At 42.3% G+C, this 21057-nt stretch overlaps 1 protein-coding gene across 2 annotated transcripts in view; it reads left to right on the top strand.

The window, feature by feature from the left end:
• Positions 1–251: 251 nt before the first annotated feature.
• snx30 (sorting nexin family member 30) overlaps positions 252–21057 on the top strand; it is a 108614-nt gene continuing 87808 nt past the window's right edge. For both annotated transcript variants that reach the window (XM_072258185.1, XM_072258186.1), the window contains exon 1: positions 252–498. In XM_072258185.1, coding sequence (XP_072114286.1) covers positions 274–498 — 225 coding nt within the window. In that variant the 5' untranslated portion in view covers positions 252–273. The remainder of the gene's footprint in view (positions 499–21057) is intronic.

A 21057-nucleotide genomic window follows, 5' to 3' on the forward strand; every position in this document is an offset into this window, starting at 1 on the left:
AGCGATGTTCCCCTAATGAAGTGCTACCTGTCGCTGGAGAATATCATATCCCTATGGTTTAATTGGCACAGCTGGAACCTACAGCACGGAGAGGTTAAGTAGGGGAAAGGTCAAGCACCAGAGAGCGATAAATGCAGACGCAGTCGATGCAATCACCGGTGGCAGCTCCCCCTACGGAGAAACCTGGTATTACAGCGTGAGGGGCGAGTCCTGACATGCGCAGTGGTGGCGGCACGGGTTGGAGGGGAGGATCTGGGCTGCTGTTTTTTTTAAATGGAGGTGCTGGCAGTAGCAGAAGCTCGGGTAGAGGACGGAGCAACGGGAGGAGAAGGAGACGACTCGGGCGCCATGAGTGCGATGTGCAAAACGTTGCCCTCCTCGGGCCCAAGATCCATTTGCGACGTTTCGCACCCATTATCGGCCGAGGAACTGCTGTCGTCTGGACCCGACGCGACAACATCAACAGCAACGGCAACGGCAACGGCAGATGGGGACAAGGTGGGGGTGGGGAGGTGGGTTCTGTGGTGGGGGTTGGGGTTGTAGTGGAGACGGGGGAGTGGGGCTGTGAGGTGAGTGTGGGGTACGGCAGAGGGTGCGTGGTGGCTGTGAGCGGAGGATGGGGAGGGGCTGTGAGTGGGAGAGAAGTGGATAAGGGTGCTCTGTACAAGGGAGGGTGGGGAGAGTGGTTGTGGATGACCAGGGGTGAATGAGAGGATTGTGGCTAGGGAGCTAGGTGTGTTGGGTGACGTGGGTGAGGGCATGTGTTAGTGATGAGTTTATGGGGTTTGTGTGAGGGAGATGGGGTGAGTGATGAAGTGGGACATTGGAGGTCTGGTGTGAGGTAACCTGATAAATAGGTGTAATGGTGGTAAATCGTTATTTGATGCTACAGGTAGTGGTGGAGGTGGGAAATGTGACTCTTGGGATGTTTGCTCCCTGAGAGCTTTGGTGTTCAGTTTCTTCTCTGCTGTCATCTCAAAATTTCATTGTCTTTCCTGAAGTCGGACTCTGCCTGTAAAGTTTACACCAGTTTATCTCTAAGTATTTTTTTAATTTATAAGTTCATTTCCATCATGGGTTGCTTTGCAGGCAGTGAATTTTGGTAGTAGGGGTATTTTTACAGAGAAATTGATGGGCACTTATAGAACAGTTTGGGATTTCTTTTGTATCTACTTGAATATCAGTGTTAAAGCAGATGAAGTAATCTTGAAATATTGTTGCTGCATATAATGTCTGAAATGTTAGCTGATTTGAATATTAAATGGACCCATAAACAGCAAGATAAGGGTCATGAGAGATTGCAGATGCTGGAAATCTGGAGCAGCATACACAATCCAGGTGAGAAGGGGCTAATGATTAGTGAATCCAGGTGAGAAGTGGCTCTGCCATCTTGTGTACCTCCCCTTCTCTTCTCCTTCTATCTCTTCCCCCCCCCCCCCCCCGCCCCATGCTTATTCTAGCTTCGGCCTCACTTTTTTTTAGTCCTGTTGAAAGTTCTGGGCCTGAAACATTGACTGCTCATTTCCTTACATGGATGCAGTCTGATCAACTGAGTTCCTCCAGTACTTTGTCTTGCAATTATTACCAGGTAATCTGCATTCTGTGTTGCTGAATGAGGATTAAATATTGTTCAGGACATCAGAATAAGCACATTGAAATGCAGTAGGATTTTTATCCACCTAGAAGGGAAGTTTGGCAAAGATACCTCCTCTGACAGCATTTTGATTGGAATTGTAAGCCCAAATTTTTGTGGTCATTTCAGTGGAGTTGGGGGACAGAAGTTTATGACCATGACCTAAATGTGATACCATCTGATCAGATAGCCAGTCTTGCATACAGTTATTTTGTGCATAGGAAGCTCCTGCAAACAAAAAAATTAGAAATCTGAAATGTAAGCAGAAGGTGCCAAAAACCAACAGCCCCTTCTTGTCAGGCTATCATCATTTTGTGAATGAACGATAATTATTGATCTTGCCTGTGCTAGCCATATCCTGTGTAGTAACTTAAAATTACCAAGCATCCTCTGAGGAAAGAGCAGTCGATGTTTTTGGTTTCATTTCCTTTTATCAGGTTGTATTTGTGATGTTGATTGACAGATAGATTTTGACCCAGGAGTAGAGAAGGATTCTGTTATTCAAAATGGACTTTCAGGCTAGCTGGAGAGCACATTTGATTTTAATATCATGCTGGAGTCTCTGTCAGTTAAGTACAGAGTGCATCAGTCTAAATTTTGGGATCATTGAATGGGTCATAAACTTGAGTCTTCTGGTGTGAGAGACCATATACTGTCCATATTGAACAATAAGTGCCCATTGCATCCTCCTTGGCTGCCTCTTCTATCCTGTATAGAGGTGAGCAATACAATGTATTGTAATTTAGTTTGAATAACAAGTATCTGGCTATTGACCATTAATGAGTAAAGTTTTTAATATGAAATGCTATTGATGCTTTTGTTGGGAAGTCTACTATCAAAATGTTTTTGGTTAGGACATTGCTTTCACCTCGTAGTGCTTTATTGAATAGTACAAATAATATATTTATGTTGATAGGTAATGAATTCTTTGTAAAAGTGCTTTTAGCAAGATAGTTTTCATTGTTATTTTAAAAATTTTACAGGAATTTCATCTTGATTAATACAGGTAAAAGTTGAATTTTGCAATGGCAAAAGTGGCAAATGCAATCTTATTCTCTAATCCTGATTTTTTTAATTGCATTTGTTCTTGCAAAGTTTCTATTTTTGTTTTGTCTGTTGTAGCAAAGATGTATATGTAAAAAAAAATGCTGAATACAATGGATTACTTTTTCAAATCATTTTAATTGAATTTATTACTGTTTAGTTCATTCATCATTTCTCCTCACTTCCAACCACCAAATGTTAGGAGAATTTTCAAATATACTTGAATCAGATGGCTGGATAATGCTTTTGTTGAAGTACTGTTGTGTGTTCTGCTATGCTTTCTGTAATGTCATAGTGGTAGATTTCAGATAATAACTTCAAGAAATGGTGTTTGTGCATCTGAAGATTGTATCACTTGGAGTGTAAAAATGATTGAGAATGTGTAGAAATTTAAGATATTTGTGGTTAAAGCGTGTGCAAGACAGCAATCACAATATTAACCAATGTCACTATGTACCAGACTGATTATTATTGTAAATCAACTTGCAGCTAGGGATGTTTTAAGTTTCTGAATTTTTTTTTGTGTAATCATGTTGGTTACACAACGTGTTGGATGGGTGTACTACAAAAATTCACATTTCAAGTGTGTTTTTCTTGTTAAAATGAAGACTTGACCCCATTGACTGTCCTCTTTGCACAGTTCTCAACAGACTTACGATGGTGGTGCCATACTCTTCTAGGCTGACAGCTAAGTCTTTGAACATGGACCAGTTACTGAATTAAAGCAGTCACGTAGAAGCTCATTAGTTTCCTCAGACCATCACTGTATGATTCTGTACAGTAGTGGTCGCCAACCTTTTTAAGCCCTAGATCCCCTACCTCGGCCTTAGTGAAAGGCAACATCTACCCAATAAATTGTTTAGAGAAAAAATAACTCAGATTGTACTTCCAACGTGAGGCCTTTTATTTGGGCTAATTGTATCTGAATTACATAAAATGCTTTTGTCAAATTTTCAAATTAATTCAACCAAGAAAACACTGTAACTAGCATATCAAACAGGCCATAGCTGTCTTTCTTTAAGAATATTATAATACTTCATACCTTTAGTAGTAACTTCTACTTTGGAAAAAGTACCACCCGACAACTTCATGTCCAAAGGAACAACTTTATCTGGGATGGCAAAACCAATGCTGTGGAGGGGCTTATACATACATGCGCAGAAAAGACCGGAAGTAAAACTCCCGCAACACCAGAAACAACCTCTGTTTACAAACAGCTTTCCGTAGCGGGAGTATTGCTATATTACCATTATCCTAATTGGTATTAACTTATCTTTATAATACTCACATTACAACACTTCTCCCCCTTTAAATTCCAACATTCCCCAAATGTAAAAGAACTGGGAAACAAAAAACAGTGATGTCATTATCTTGCGTACCTCTGAAACTTATACTAGTGTCTCAGTAACAGCTTACCAATACAAAACACCTGAAAAATGTGGCAAATTCAACATTCTGTCTGACAAAGGAAACTGTCCATTCAAATATTCAGTCTGTCAGGAGGTTTGTGAGGGTGCTGTGCTGCAACAGATGAAAACTATGAAATCTAAGTACTGGAGCTGTTTTACTGACAGACACCTCACAGACTGTCTCAAACTGGCTGTCTGGTTATGAGCCAAATTTCAGGGAACTAGCAGAAAGTATTCAGCTTCAGTCATCATACTGAGTGCAACAGTCAATTTTTATTCATTTATGTTTGGTGTTGAAATAAAATAAAATAACGAAACAGAATTAAAGGTGCTGTAATGTGAGCATTATAAAAATAAGTAATACTAATTATAGTATTTCTGGGTTGTGGGGTTTTACTTCCGGTCTTTTCTACCACGGTGCATGGCGGGGGAGCTACACACATGCGCACTGGGCAGAACGAACGGAACTAAAACCCCGCAACCTCTCTATCTCTTTACAATCAGCTTTCAGTAGTGGAAGTATTGCTATATTACCATTATCGTAATTAGTATTACTTATTTTTATAATGCTCACATTACAATTGTATTTATTTTTCTTTTTGGGATCTACTGGGAAAGCCTCAAAGATCGACTGGTCGATTGCGATTCACCGGTTGGTGACCACTACCAGTGTACAGGATGCTTCTGTTTCTGTTTCAGTTTCTAATCCATTTTAAAAAGATGGGTCCAAATCCAAAAAAAATTGAAGAATCTTAAACAGATAGCCCCATTCCACTGGATAAAATGCTTTTTCAGCATCGAGTGATACAGCTGTTATAGGTGACTGATTATCAGCCACCGACCACATAATACAGGGTAGTCACAAGACGCCTCATAGAAACAGAGAAAACCTACAGCACAATACAGGCCCTTCGGCCCACAAAGTTGTGCCGAATATGTCCTTACCTTAGAAATTACTAGACTTCCCCATAGCCCTCCATTTTTCTAAGCTCCATGTACCTTTCCAAAAGTCTCTTAAAAGACACTATCATATCAGCGTCCACCACCGTTGCTGGCAGCCCATTCCACTCACCACTCTCTGAGTAAAAAAAAAACTTACCCCTGACATCACCTCTGTACCTACTCCCCAGTACCTTAAACCTGTGTCCTCTTGTGGCAACCATTTCAGCCCTGGGGAAAAAGCCTCTGACTATCCACATGATCAGTGCCTCTCATCATCTTATACACCTCGATCAGGTCACCTCTGATCCTCCATTGCTCCAAGGAGAAAAGGCTGAGTTCACTCAACCTGTTTTCTTAACATATGCTCCCCAGTCCAGGCAACATCCTTGTAAATCTCCTCTGCACCCTTTCTATGGCTTCCACATTCTTCCTGTAGTGAGGCGACCAGAACTGAGAATAGTGTTCCAAGTGGGGTCTAACCAGGGTCCTATATAGCTGCAACATTACCTCTCTGCTCCTAAATTCAATTCCACGATTAATGAAGGCCGATACACCGTATGCCTTCTTAACCACAGTGTCAACCTGCACAGCTGCTTTGAGCATCCTATGGACTCGGACCCCAAGATCCCTCTGATCCTCCACACTGCCAAGACTTTTACCATTAATATTATATTCTGCCATCATACTTGACCTACCAAAATGAACCACTTCACACTTATCTTGGTTGAACTCCATCTGCCACTTCTCAGCTCAGTTTTGCATCCTATCAATGTCCCGCTGTAACCTCTGACAGCCCTCCACACTATCCACAACACCTTCAACCTTTGTGCCTTATGTTATCAGATGAGCTGCGGCCCCTGATAAATCCCATTTGATCACTATGTATCAACCATGTTAGTACTGTGTCCAAACAGTTTGCAAGGATCTTTGATAAAATTTTCACATCTATTGGGATTAGGGAAATTGGTCTATAATTCTTACATTCACATGGGTCTTTACCCTCTTTCAGAGTCATGTAATTAGCGCTTGTGATAAAGTAGGGGGGGTAAATTACTCCGCTCTATAGACTCATTGTACATATTCAGCAGTAGCAGAGCTAGCTCCTCCATATAGCATTAAAAAAAAATTCTGTTGTAAATCCATCTGGGCCAGGAGCTTTCCCAGTAGGTAAGGTCTTAATCACTGATATAATTTCTTCCAATGTTATAGCGGAATCAAGGTGGTGTTCTTTTGTCAACTTAGGTAACCCTAATGGCCTCAGAAAGCTATCAATTTCTTCCTCACAAGAGTTGGAGGTTGATGTATATAGGTCCTTATTAAAATCTTGGAATGCATCTTTAATACCTTTAGTTGTCGTCAGAGTATCACCTGTTGCTGATCTAATAGCTGGGATGATAGAATTGATTCTCTCTGTTTTATACACCTTGCCAGAAGCTTGCCAGCTTTCTCCCCCGATTCAAATTGCCTTTGTCTTGCCCTGAAAAGCCATAATTCTACTGTCTGCAATAATATTAGATTGTATTAATATTTCAGCTGTGTTAGTTCTCTCAAATCTTTGGATGACATCCGCTGCTTCAACGCTGTCTCAATCTCTTTGATTTTATTTTCTAATTATTCTGATTATTTTGGTTTTTTTGTATAAGTAGTATGTTGAATAGTATATCCCCTCGAAACTGCCTTCAGGGCTTCCCAGTTAGTCCCTGCCGAGGAGGCCGTAGGTGTATTTATCTCTAAACACTCCTTGATTTGTTGTCTCATAGCTTGCCTAAATATTGAATCTCCATCTCAGTGACTGTATTCTCTTATACTGAGGTATTGTCTCTAAACAAACTGAAGCATGATATGATATTATAATATTACCAATTGCACATTGAGACACACACAGAAGGTTATATCCAAGTGACTTGGATATAAGGAAGAAATTAATCCTTGTGTATATTTTATGAACTGCAGGAAAAAAATGTGTGATCCCTCCCACTGGGATTCATAAGGCGCCAAACATTCTCAAGCCTGAAGGCTTTACACATTTTTTGCATCATCACAGTGAGTTTCGAGGTTCTATATACGACATCTTACTACGGTCGATGATTGGATCCATTACCAAATTAAAATCTCCAAGTATGATATCATATTCTCTAATAGAATGTAACTTTCCTTCAAGATCAACAAAAAATCTTGCATCTTCTATATTATGTGCATATGTTTGCTAAAATAATATGTTGCTTCTGTACTTCTGCCAAAATAATAAGAATTCTCCCTGCTTCATCTTTGATCTGTCTCTCACATCTAAACTGCAGCTGCCTATTGATAAGTGTTATAACACTCCTGCTCTTAGTTGACCCTGCACTGTAAAAAAAAATGATCTGTAGACCCCCCCCCAGTAGCTTTACTGATTCCTCTGCTGATAAATGTGTTTTCTGTAGAAATACCACATCCCGTTTTTGTCTCTTAAGCTTATTCATTACTTTTCTCCTTTTTATAGGATTCCTCAGACTGTTAACATTCCATATGGTGAAACATATTTTATCTGAATTAAGAGAAGTCAAAGTTAAGACAAACAAACAAATACACTACAATATTTTGACACTGACTCATAAACATCCGGAGACCCGGATGGTAGTTTGCCTCCCTGGTGGGAGGGTGAGGAGCCAGGGGTCATGGTACATATAGGTACCAATGACTAGATAGGAAAAGGGAAGAGGTCCTGAAAGGAGAATATAGGGAGTTAGGAAGGGAGTTGAGAAGAATTGCAAAGATAGTAATCTTGGGATTACTGCCTGTGCCACGTGACAGTGAGAGTAGGAATGGAATGAGGTGGAAGATAAATGTGTGGCTGAGGGATTGGAGCAGGGGGTAGGGATGCAAGTTTCTGGATCATTGGGACCTCTTTGGTGCAGGTGTGACATTGGTGCAGGTGGACAGGTTGCACTTGAATTTTAGGGGGACCAATATCCTGGTGGGGAGATTTGCGAAGGCTACTGGGGAGACTTTAAACTAGAATGGTTGGGGGGGTGGGAATCAAATTGGACAGACTAGGAGAGAGGAGGTTAGTTCACAAATAGAGAAAGCTAGTAGACAGTGTGTGAGGGAGGATAGGCAGGGGACAGAGAACAGGAGCACTCAGACTGAAGATGTAGGGGAGAAGGAAGAAAAAGATAACAAAGTTGTTTGCAACATTAGGGATAAACAGTGAGAGGCAGAGCGTTTCTTAAATGCATCTAATTTAATGCTAGGAGCATTGCAAGAATGGTGGATGAGCTTAGAGCATGGATTGATACCTGGAAATATGATGATGTAGGTATTAGTGAAACATGGTTGCAGGAGGGGTGTGATTGGCAACTAAATATTCCTGGATTTCATTGCTTCAGGTGTGATAGAATCGGAAGGGCAAGAGGGGGAGGTGTTGCATTGCTTGTTAGAGAAAATATTACAGCGAAGCGCTTTGACAGGGTAGATTAGAGGACTCATCTAGGGAGGCTATTTGGGTGGAATTGAGGAATGGGAAAGGTGTAGTAATGCTTATAGGGGTGTATTATAGACCACCTAATGGGGAGCGAGAATTGGAGGAGCAAATTTGTAAGGAGATAGCAGATATTTGTAGTAAGCACAAGGTTGTGATTGTGGGAGATTTTAATTTTCCACACATAGACTAGGAAACCCATTCTGTAAAAGGGCTGGATGGTTTGGAGTTTGTAAAATGTGTGCAGGATAGTTTTTTGCAACAATACATAGAGGTACCAACTAGAGAAGGGGCAGTTTTGGATCTCCTGTTAGGGAATGAGATAGTTCAGGTGATGGAGGTATATGTTGGGGAGCACTTTGGGTCCAGTGATCACAGTGCCATTAGTTTCAATATAATTATGGGAAGGATAGAACTGGACCCAGGGTTGAGATTTTTGATTGGAGAAAGGCTAACTTTGAGGAGATGCGAAAGGATTTAGAAGGAGTGGATTGGGACAATTTGTTTTGTGGGAAGGATGTAATAGAGAAATGGAGGTCATTTAAAGGTGAAATTTTGAGGGTACAGAATCTTTATGTTCCTGTTAGATTGAAAGGAAAGGTTAAAAGTTTGAGCGAGCTATGGTTTTCAAGGGAAATTGGAAACTTGGTTCAGAAAAAGAGAGACATCTACAATAAATATAGGCAACTTGGAGTAGATGAGGTGCTCGAGGAATATAAAGAATGTAAAAAGAACCTTAAAGAAATTAGAAGAGCTAAAAGAAGATAGGAGGTTGCTTTGGCAAGTAAGGTGAAAATAAATCCAAAGGGTTTCTACAGTTATATTAATAGCAAAAGGATAGTGAGGGATAAAATTGGTCCCTTGGAGCAGGGGTCCCCAACCTGTTTTGCACTGTGGACCAGTTTAATATTTACAATATTCTTGCGGACCGGCCGACCGGGGTGGGGGGGCGGGTAGGGTTGCCAACGGACAAGAGTTGCAGTCAAATACGTTGTGTTTGCCCCGAGAAAGACTACAATTACCATGAAGCCTTGCGTGGGCACCAGTGCGCATGCGTGATATGCCGATTTTTCCCCCCCCAGTAAATCGTTTTCGGCGATTCTGTTCGATTGGGGGTTTGAGGGTGGTTGTTAATCATGACCGGAATATAGGTGATAGGTGGCTAATACACTCAATTTCGTTTCTAAAAGGGTTTATCTAATGAATTTAATATTAAACACACAGTGCATATTTTCCTCGCATGAATATAGTGATAAGTCAATTATCAGGGGAGCTTGAAGTAAGTGTTGAACGAACTTCCAGTAGAAGTGGTAGAGGCAGGTTCGATATTATCATTTAAAGAAAAATTGGTTAGCTATATGGACAGGAAAGGAATGGAGGGTTATGGGCTCAGTGCAGGTTGGCGGGACTAGGTGAGAGTAGCGTTCGGCACGGACTAGAAGGGCTGAGATCGCCTATTTCCATGCTGTAATTGTTATACGGTTATATAGATCACTTATAAGTCAATAGCATCATAACATTTTAAGATATTAAACACACAGCGCACATTTTCCCCCGTATGAACATATAAAATAATTGCAACACATCAATATCGCTGAATTAGTGGGAGCCCTGGGTTTGTTTCCCTGCAACAAGTCAGTCCTATCAAGGGGTGATGGGAGACAGCGATACTGGAAGGGGGTTCCTTATGTCCAGTCTATTCCGCGATTTAGTTTTCGTTGCATTCGTTGCAGAAATACGTTGGAAATGGAAGCAACGTTTTCAGTGCTTTCGTGGCTGTCTCAGGATATTCAGCCTTGACTTTGATCCAGAATGCCGGCAGAGATGTTATGTCAAACGTACTTTTCAGCCCGCCGTCATTTGCGAGCTCGAGTTGATCTCCTTCCCGCGCTGCCATGGATGACACGTGCGTAATGACCTCGCGCGTTCAAACTCAACAGTGACCGTGACAGGGAATGAGGAAAGGTGCAGCTGACTCATAGCGCCAAATCATATCGTTTCCTCGCGGCCCAGTAGCATGTGCTCTGTGGCCCGGTACCAGTCCGTGGCCCGGTGGTTGGGGACCGCTGCCTTGGAGAATCAGAGTGGATGGCTATGCGCGGAGCCAAAAGAGATGGGGGAGATTTTGAACGATTTCTTCGGTATTCACTAAGGAGAAGGATATTGAATTGTGTAAGGTAAGGGAAACAAGTAGGGTAGTTATGGAAACTATGATGATTAAAGAAGAGGAAGTACTGGTGCTTTTAAGGAATATAAAAGTGGATAAGTCTCCGACTCCTGACAGGATATTCCCTAGGACCTTGAGGGAAGTTAGTGTGGAAATAGCAGGGGCTCTGACAGAAATATTTCAAATGTCATTAGAAATGGGGATGGTGCAGGAGGATTGGCGTATTGGTCATGTTGTTCCATTGTTTAAAAAGGGTTCTAAGAGTAAACCAAGCAATTATTAGCCACTTGAGTTTGACGTCAGTGGTGGGTAAATTGATGGAAAGTATTCTTAGAGATGGTATATATAATTATCTGGATAGACAGGGTCTGATTAGGAACAGTCAACGTGGATTTGTGAGTGGAAAGGCATGTTTGACAAATCTGATTGAATTTTTTTGAAAAGGTTACTAGGAAAGTTGACTAGGGTAAAGCGGTGGATGTTATCTATATGGACTTCAGTAAGGCCTTTGACAAGGTTCCATACGGAAGGTTAGTTAGGAAGATTCAATCATTAGGTATTAATATTGAAGTAGTAAAATGGATTCAGCAGTGGCTGGATGGGAGCCGCCAGAGAGTAGTGGTGGATAACTGTTTGTCACATTGGAGGCTGGTGTCTAGAGATGTGCCTCGGGGATCTGTACTGGGTCCAATGTTGTTTGTCATATATATTAATGATCTGGATGATGGGTTGGTAAATTGGATTAGTAAGTATGCAGATGATACTAAGATAGGTGGAGTTGTGGATAATGAAGTAAGTTTTCAAAGCTTGCAGAGAGCTTTAGGCCAGTTAGAAGAGTGGGCTGAAAGGTGGCAGATGGAGCTTAATGCTGATAAATGTGAGGTGCTATATTTTAGTAGGACTAATCAAAATAGGACATACATGGTAAATGGTAGGGCATTGAAGAATGCAGTAGAACAGAGGGATCTAGGAATAATGGTGCATAGTTCCCTGAAGGTGGAATCTCGTGTGGATAGGGTGGTGAAGAAAGCTTTTGGATGCTGGCCTTTATAAATCAGAGCATTGAGTATAGGAGTTGGGATGTAATGTTGAAATTGTACAAGGCATTGGTAAGACCAAATTTGGAATATTGTGTACAGTTCTGGTCACTGGAGTTATAGGAAAGATGTCAATAAATTTGAGAGAGTACAGAGAAGATTTACTAGAATGTTACTTAGGTTTCATCTAAGTTACAGAGAAAGGTTGAACAAGTTGGGTCTTTATTCTTTGGAGCATAGAAGGTTGAGGGAGGACTTGATAGAGGTATTTAAAAGTATGAGGGGGATATTAGACAATAGATGCAGGAGTATGCCATTCAGCCCTTCGAGCCAGCACACCCATTCACTGTGATCATGGCTGATCATCCACAATCAATGTCCAGTTCCTGCCTTATCCCCATAACCTTTGATTCTGCTATCTTTAAGAGCTCTATCCATCTCTTTCTTGAAAACATCCAGAGACTTGGCTTCCACTGCCTTCTGGGGCAGAGCATTCTACATATCCACCACTCTCTGGGTGAAAAAGTTTTTCCTCAACTCCGTTCTAAATGGCCTACCCCTTATTCTTAAACTGTGGCCTCTGGTTCTGGACTCACCCCCATCAGCAGGAGCATGCTTCCTGCCTCCAGCGTGTCCAATCCCTTAATAATCTTATATGTTTCAATCAGATCCCCTCTCATCCTTCTAAATTCCAGTGTATACAAGCCCAGTTGCTCCAATCTTTCAACATATGACAGTCCCGCCATCCTGGGAATTAACCTTGTGAACCTACGCTGCACTCCCTCAATAGCAAGAATATCCTTCCTCAAATTTAGAGACCAAAACTGCACACAATACTCCAGGTGTGGTCCCACCAGGGCCCTGTACAGCTGCAGAAGGACCTCCTTGCTCCTGTACTCAATTCCCCTTGTTATGAAGGCCAGCATGCCATTAGCTTTCTTCACTGCCTGCTTGCTTTCATTGACTGATGTACAAGAACACCTAGATCTCGTTGTACTCCCCCTTTTCCTAACTTGACTCCATTTAGATAATCTGCCTTCCTGTTCTTAAAACCAAAGTGGATAACCTCACATTTATCCACATTAAACTGCATCTGCCATGCATTCACCCACTCACCCAGCCTGTCCAAGTCGCCCTGCATTCTCATAACATCCTCTTCACATTTCACACTGCCACCCAGCTTAGTGTCATCTGCAAATTTGCTAATGTTACTTTTAATCCCTTCATCTAAATCATTAATGTATATTGTAAACAGCTGCAGTCCCAGCACTGAACCCTGCGGTACCCCACTGGTCACCGCCTGCCATTCTGAAAGGGACCCGTTAATCGCTACTCTTTTGTTTCCTGTCAGCCAGCTAATTTTCAATCCATGTCAGTACTCTGCTCCCCAATACCATGTGCCCTAATTTTGCCTACTAATCTCCTATGTGGGACTTTATCAAAGGCTTTCTGAAAGTCCAGGTACACTACATCCACTGGCTCTCCCTTGTTCATTTTCATAGTTACATCCTCAAAAAATTCCAGAAGATTAGTGAAGCACAATTTCCCCTTCGTAAATCCATGCTGACTTGGACCAATCCTGTTACTGCCATCCAAATGTGTCGTAATTTCATCTTTTATAATTGACTCCAGCATCTTTCCCACCACTGATGTCAGGCTAACCGGTCTATAATTCCCTGTTTTCTCTCTCCCTCCTTTCTTGAAATGTGCGGCAACATTAGCCACCCTCCAATCCACAGGAACTGATCCTGAATCTATCGAACATTGGAAAATGATTACCAATGCGTCCACGATTTCTAAAGTCACTTCCTTAAGTACCCTGGGATGCAGACCATCAGGTCCCAGGGACTTATCAGCCTTCAGACTCAACAGCCTAGTCAACATCATTTCCTGCCTAATATAAATTTCCTTCAGTTCATCCATTACCCTAGGTCCTTTGGCCACTATTATATCTGGGAGATTGTTTGTGTCTTCCCTAGTGAAGACAGATCCAAAGTACCTGATCAACTCGTCTGCCATTTCCTTGTTCCCCATAATGAATTCACCCGTTTCTGTCTTCAAGGGCCCAATTTTGGTCTTAATTATTTTTTTCCTTTTCACATACCTAAAGAAGCTTTTACTATCCTCTATATTCTTGGCTAGTTTACCCTTGTACCTCATTTTTTTCTCCGCGTATTACCTTTTTAGTTATCTTCTGTTGCTCTTTAGAAGTTTTCCAATCCTCTGGCTTCCCACTCATCTTTGCTATGTTATACTTCTCTTTTATCTTTATACTGTCTTTTACTTCCCTTGTCAGCCACGGCCTCTCCTTACTCCCCTTAGGATCTTTCTTCCTCTTTGGAATGAACTGATCCTGCACCTTCTGCATCATTCCCAGAAATACCTGCCATTGTTGTTCCACTGTCATCCCTGCTAAGGTATTGTTCTATTGAACTTTGGCCAGTTCCTCCCTCATAGCTCCATAGTTCCCTTTGTTCAACTGTAATACTGACACTTACAATTTTCGCTTCTCCCTCTCAATTTGTAGATTAAAACTTATCATATTATGGTCACTACCTCCTAATGGCTCCTTTACCTCGAGGTCCCTGATCAAATCCGGTTCATTGCACAACACTAAATCTAGAATTGCCTGCTCTGTGTTAGGCTCCAGTACAAGCTGTTCTAAGAATCGATCTTGGAGGCACTCCACAAACTCCCTTTCTTGAGGTCCAGTACCAACCTGATTCTTCCAGTCCATGTTGAAATCCCCCATAATAACTGTAGCATTACCTTTGCTACATGCCAATTTTAACTCTTGATTCAACTTGATTCAGATAGAGTTGACGTGGATAGGCTTTTTCCATTAAGAGTGGGGGAGATTCAAACGAGGACATGAGAGTTAAAGGGCAAAAGTTTACGGGTAACATGAGGGGGAACTTCTTTACTCAGAGAGTGGTAGCTGTGTGGAACGAGCTTCCAGCAGAAGTGGTTAAGGCAGGTTCGATGTTGTCATTTAAAGTTAAATTGGATAGCTATATGGACAGGAAAAGAATGGAGGGTTATGGGCTGAGTGTAGGTTGGTGGGACTAGGTGAGAGTAAGAGTTCGGCACGGACTAGAAGGGCCGAGATGGCCTGTTTCCATGCTGTAATTGTTATATGGTTATAAACCCCCGTTTAAACTGAAAAGTAACAAAATGTGCGCAAGAGAGTTTTATGCCATCAGTGGCCACAGAACACGACCAAAAAGAATTATGGTCCATGAAACACCCAGACCAGTTTTAGCTGCTCAGAAACAATGCCGGTGCAATTTCAGTCAACATAGCACAATTAACAGTATGTCAGCCCCAGTGAGATTAAGGTAGCTTCAGTTCAATACAATCCGGCAAGATTAAAAAAATAACAAACACAACCTGCCTTACATCTTGCTCAATTTAACCAGCGTAGTTAAACTGCACCCCCCCCCCCCAATCTCCTTAATAAATTTTCTTGCTTTATGTGGGCACTCAAAAAAAAAAAAAAGAAAAAAACAACTTGAAACTGTCCTTAGTCTCTATTCTTAGCTTGGCTGGGTAAAGCAGCGCAAAGCTCACATTCCACCCCCAAAGCATCTTCTTACATTCTTTAAACTTGCCTCGTTTTACTTGCGTGGGTCTGGAGAAGTCCAGGAAGATCATAACAGGATTGTTGTCCCAGGAAAACTTGCTCTTGACCCTCGCCCCTCACAGCACAAAATCTCAATCCTTTGACCTGAGGAACCTTGCGAAGACAGGCCGAGGCCTATCTCTGGTACTGGGTCTAAGGCCCAGCGCTCTGTATGCACGTTCTATTTCAAGCTTTTCCTCCCGCTTGCCAACAAGCTCCAAGACTAGCTTATCCATGAACGCGATGACATCCTGCCTCTTTTTTTCCCTCTGGAATGCCGATGAATTGGAGATTGTTGCGCCGATTACGGTTCTCCATGTCCTCCAGTTTATCTGTTACCTGGTTAATATCCGCTTTGGTAGCCAATGGGTTGACTTCTCGTTCCCTGTCCGCCGCTTCTAGATAGTCAACTCGCTTCTCGATGTCTGCAAGCCTGGTTATCAGCGATGACAGCTTTGACTCCACTAACGATATAGATCGGCGTATATCTTCAAGGCCTACCAGGTCATCCGAGATTTTTTCCAAAGCTGCATATATGTCAGCCAAGTCATGACTCGCCTCATGTTGGTCTCCCTCAGACGATGGTCCTCCTCCATCCGCCATTTTGATCAGAGGCTGTCTGCCCAGAGCACCGCAACCTCAAATGCCTCTTAATATCTCCGAAGCCTCTGTTTTAAGTTGTTTTGGCATCTTACGTGGACAGTAGCACTTCAGAGCTGCAAGAGTGATAAAATAGACCATGAAAGTGAATTTTGAAAGGATAGTTATATACCACTGGAGAGCACTGTTCTAAGCAGCTGTCTCTGTCATTGCGTCACATGACTCCGGTGTTGGAGCTTTTTGATTAGAATTGAGGATATGATTGTGTTGAGTGCTGAATTGTAGTCAACAAACTGGAGCCTGATGCAAGTATTACTATTGCCCAGGTGATCCAAAGCTATGTGGAGAGCCAGTGAGATTGCATCTGCTGTAGACCTGTTGTTGTGAAAGGCAAATTTCAAGGGGTTGAAGTCTTTGCTTAGGCCAGGGTTGATTCTTGCTATGACCACCTTTGAAAGTACTTTGCAGTAGATGTGAGTGTCACTGGGCAATGATCATTGAGGTGGCTCATTCTGCTCTTTTTGGGCACAGGTATGATTGTTGCCCTTTTGAAGCAGGTGGGAACCTCCAACTACAGCAGTGAGAAATTGAAGATGTCCTTGAACACTCCCACCAGTTGGTTGGTACAGGTTTTCAGAGCTGTACCAGGTACCATCAGGACCTGACTCCTTGTGAGGGCTTGCGTTCTTGAAGGATATGTTCTGATGATGTCCTCTGAGACAGATCAAAGGGTCACTAGATGCTGCAGTTTTATTCTCCCTTTCGAAGCATGCATAAAAGGTATTGAGCTCATCTGGGAATGAAGCATCACAACCTTTCCATGATGTTGGGCTTTGTTTTGTAGGGAGCAATGGCCTGCAAACCCTGCCAGAGCTGACAGGCATCCAATTCTGTCTCGAACCTCAATCGGAATTGTTTTTTCACTCTTGAGATAGCGGCCTGTATACTTCTTGGATCACTGGTCTTGAATGCCAGTGATCTAGACATCAGCAGACTATAAATCTCCTAGTTCATCCATGGCTTTTGATTTGGGTATGTTTGATATGTGCAGTGTCGAGACTTAGTTGAGAAAAGGACAGGAATAGATGCTTTAATATTAGTTTCTATCATTTAGAAAAGATGGAGGGAGGTAAAGGGGGAGAGAGTTCATCAGTGATAATATTACAACTGCTGAACCTATATCGGTAGAGCTCAAAAATAAGACAGCTACAATCACTTGGGGATATATGTCATCATCTCCAGCTGTGTCATATGGCATGAGCAATCATGGTCGCAACTATGTTTGTTCTTGGCAAACTTTTCTACAGAGGTGATTTGCCATTGTTGCCCTCTGGGCAATGTCTGCCTGGTGTCAGTGGTTACATAACCAGGACTTGTGGTATGTACCATTTGTACATACAACCATCCACCACCTGCTCCCATGGCTTCACTTGACTGGGGGGCTAAGCAGGCAATTCACCTTGCTCAAGGGTGACCTGTAGGCTAGCGGTAGGAAGGAGCATTTAAATCTCCACCTTGGCACTTGGGTACGGATCTCCAAATAGCCATAGGGTACTAGGGAACAGATAGGTAAGCAGATTAGAGAAAAGTGTAAAAACAACAGGGTGGCTGCCATGAGCAACTTCAACTTGTATAATATAGACAGGTCTCCTTAGTTCAGAGGTTTAGATGAGGCAGAATTTGTTACCTGCATCTAGGAGGGTTTATAGAGTCCAATGAGAGGAGGTCCATACTGGACCTGGTATGGGGAAATGAGCCTGGCTAGGTGACTTTCCTAAGGAGAGCAGTTGAGGAACCATGATCACAACTCCTTTTAATTTTTAAGATAGCTATAGATGAGGACAAATATGGACCTTGTGGGAGAGTATTAAATTGGAGCAGGACAAGTTACAAGAGTATTAGGCAGGAGCTAGTGAGTGTTAATTGGAAACAGCTTTCTTTTTTGGGCTAGTTCACAGTTGGCATTAAGAGACCAACTACACAGAGTACAGGACAGGTATGTTTCGGTAAGAAGCAAGAACAAAGGTGGGAAAGTAAACCTTGTTGAGAAGGTTAGTAAATTTGGTCAAGAAGGAAAAGTGAATGTAAGGTTTAAAAGTTGGTATTGTGTCTTTTTAAAAAAAACATTAAAGTGGATGTCCCCAGGGCCTGATGAAATGTACTGTAGGTTATTGAGAGAGGCAAGAGATGCGATTGCTGGATCTTTGATCAAGTTTTCTGTGATCTCTAGCACAATTGAGGACTGATGGGTAATGTTTCCTTATTCAATAAGGAAAATTAGGATAATTCTAGGAACTATAGACCATGGAGCCCCATGCCTTTGGTAGGGAAGCTACTGGAGAGGATTCTTAAGGATAGGATTATATGCATTTGAAAATCATGGCCTAATTGTGGGGGGTTCAATATGGTTTTGTACAGGGCAAGTCAGATTACTGATTAAAATTGTTTGAGGGGCTCATGAAGATGATTGAAGGTAGATCTGTGTGTGTTGTCTACATAGATTTTAGTGAACTATTTGACAAAATCACATGGGATCCATAGGCACTTAGCTGGTGGGGATTCACAATTGTCTCTCCCATGGGAGACCGGGTAGTGGTTAATGTGCTTATTTAGGCTGGATGTCTGAAGATTGCTAAAGGATACAGCAGGATATGGATCAGTTGCAGGTGTGTTTGGAGAAATGGTAGATGGAATTAATATGCCAGAGTGAGGTTTTACATTTTAGGACGGGGTCCCCAACCTTGTTTGCACCGTGGACTGGTTTAATATTGACAATATTCTTGTGGACTGGCCGACGGGGGGCGTGGAGAGGTGGTGGTGTTAATCACGACCGGAATATAGGTGATAAGTCAACTATAAGTCACTTATAAGTGGCTAATATACTCAATTTTGTTTCTAAAAGGGTTCATCGAACAAATTTAATATTAAACATAGCGCATATTTTCCTCGCATGAATATAGTGGTAAGTCAATTATAAGTCACTTAAGTCAACAGCATCATAACTTTTTAAGTAATGTTTGGATATTAAATGCACAGTGCATATTTTCCTTGTATGAACATATAAAATCATTGCAACATACCAGTATTGGTGAATCAGTGGGAGCGCTGGGCTTGTTTCCCTGCAACAAGACAGTCCCATCGAGGGGTGATGGGAGTCAGCAATACTCGAAGGGGGTTCCTTATGTCCAGTCTATTCCGCAATTTAGTTTTTGTTGCATTCATTGCAGAAAACCCTGCTTTGCAGAGATATGATGTTGGAAATGGAAGAAACATGGCTATCTCAGGATATCCAGCCTTGACTTTGATCCAGAATGCCGGCAGATGTTATGTCAAATACACTTTTCAGCCCACATGGATGATTCACTGGGGACGTTCACAAATGGGTCAGGGACCCATTCCTTTGCACGTCTTGGGTCATTTGCGGTTGGGAAGTAACGCTCGAATTCTGTCGACAGTGATGATAGGTGATCGCGCACCAGCTGTGAGAAGGATGGTCCAGCCTCAGTCTCTCCCAAAATCCCAGCTAATATTGGGAACATGTCAACTTGCCGTCTCCACAGTTCCAGTTTGGCTTTGAAAGCAGACACTTTATCTGCCAGCTTGAAGACAGTTGTTATTCTCCCCTGAAGTGACAAATTGAGTTCATTGAGCAGGTTGAAGATGTCACACATATAAGCGAATTTTGCTATCCAATCCTCGTCACTGAAGTGTGCTGCCAGTGGTGACTTTTTTCCTGAAAGAAATCTCTGTAGCTGCTCTCTTAACTCAAAAACCCTGCCCAGGGCTCTCGCCCTTGATAGCCACTGGACTTCGGTGTGTAAGAGAAGGCGTTTCTGCTCTGCAAAGCTGCTCAAACAGACGTGAGTTAAGGGCTTTTGCTTTGATGTGATTGATAACTTGTGCCATCTTGTTAGCTGCAGCTTCTCCCAACAGTTCACGGCACATATCCTTGGCAGCAGGCAGAATCAATTCTTCACCAACAGTGAAAGGCTTCTTAGCCTTAGCAATATGGCTAGCCACTAAGTACGACGCACTCAGAGCAGCAGCATTTGTGGAGGTGGTGGTTCTCTGCACTTGCTTCTGTTCCGCTTGCTCACCGTTTTTCTGCTCAAAAAACTCAACGGGTTTGTCTTTAAGTGCAGGGTGCTTGGACTCAAGGTGCTGAAGCAGTTTTGAGGGCTTCATTGCCCCCTTAGACAGCTTGTCTCCACATATCACACACAGGGGGCTTGGAGTGTGCGAGTCATCGGTCGCAATGAAGCTATATTTTATGTACGACTCGTCGTATTTTCTGTTGAAGCTTTTTTTTATTGTCTTGGCCTCAGCTGTTTCTGCATTATCATCATCGTTGGGCCTTTTATGTTCCTTACCACCTCTTCCAAAGAAACACTCAAGCGACGTTTTTTTCACTCTCCGAGTAGTTGTAGGTTAATGACCAAGTGACCTTGCGTGCATTCAAGTTCAACAGTGGGTGTGACAGGGAATGAGGAAAGGTGCAGCTGACTCATATTGTTTCATATTGCCAAATCGTATCATTTCCTCGCGGCCCGGTACTGGTCTGTGGCCCGGTGGTTGTGGACCACTGCTTTAGGAGATCAAATTTAGAGACAGTACACTGTTACTGGCAAAAGTCTTGCCATTATTGAGGCAGAGAGGAATATTGGGATCCAAGTCCGTGTATCCCTTAAAGTGATTGCATAGGTTGATGGGGTAGTAAAGAAGGCGTATGAAATGCTTGCCTTTTTAGTCGGTCACTAATTTTGAGTCAGGAAGTTGTGCTGTAGTTTTATAAAACGTTGGTTAGGTATGTTTTGGAATATTGAATTGAATTCAGTTCTGCTTGCCCCATTTAAGGATGGATGTGGATGTTTTGCAGAGTGTGCAAGAAAGGTTTACCAGATGTTGCCTGGATTAGAAGGCATCCTCTGCAAGGAGAGGTTGGACAAAATTCGGTTGTTTTCTCTAGAGTTGTGGTGTCTGAGGGGAAACCTAATAGAAGTTTATTAGAGATGGAGGCTTAGATGGAGTAGGATCTGTATCCTTTTCCCAGGGTTGAACTATCCTAATACAAGGTGGAGTGCATTTAAGTTAAGAGGGGCAAGTTCAAAGGAGATATGTGGGACAAGTTTTTTTTTTGAAAAAT

Source organism: Mobula birostris, chromosome 5, assembly GCF_030028105.1.
Source record: "Mobula birostris isolate sMobBir1 chromosome 5, sMobBir1.hap1, whole genome shotgun sequence".
Classification (NCBI taxonomy): Eukaryota; Metazoa; Chordata; class Chondrichthyes; order Myliobatiformes; family Myliobatidae; genus Mobula; species Mobula birostris.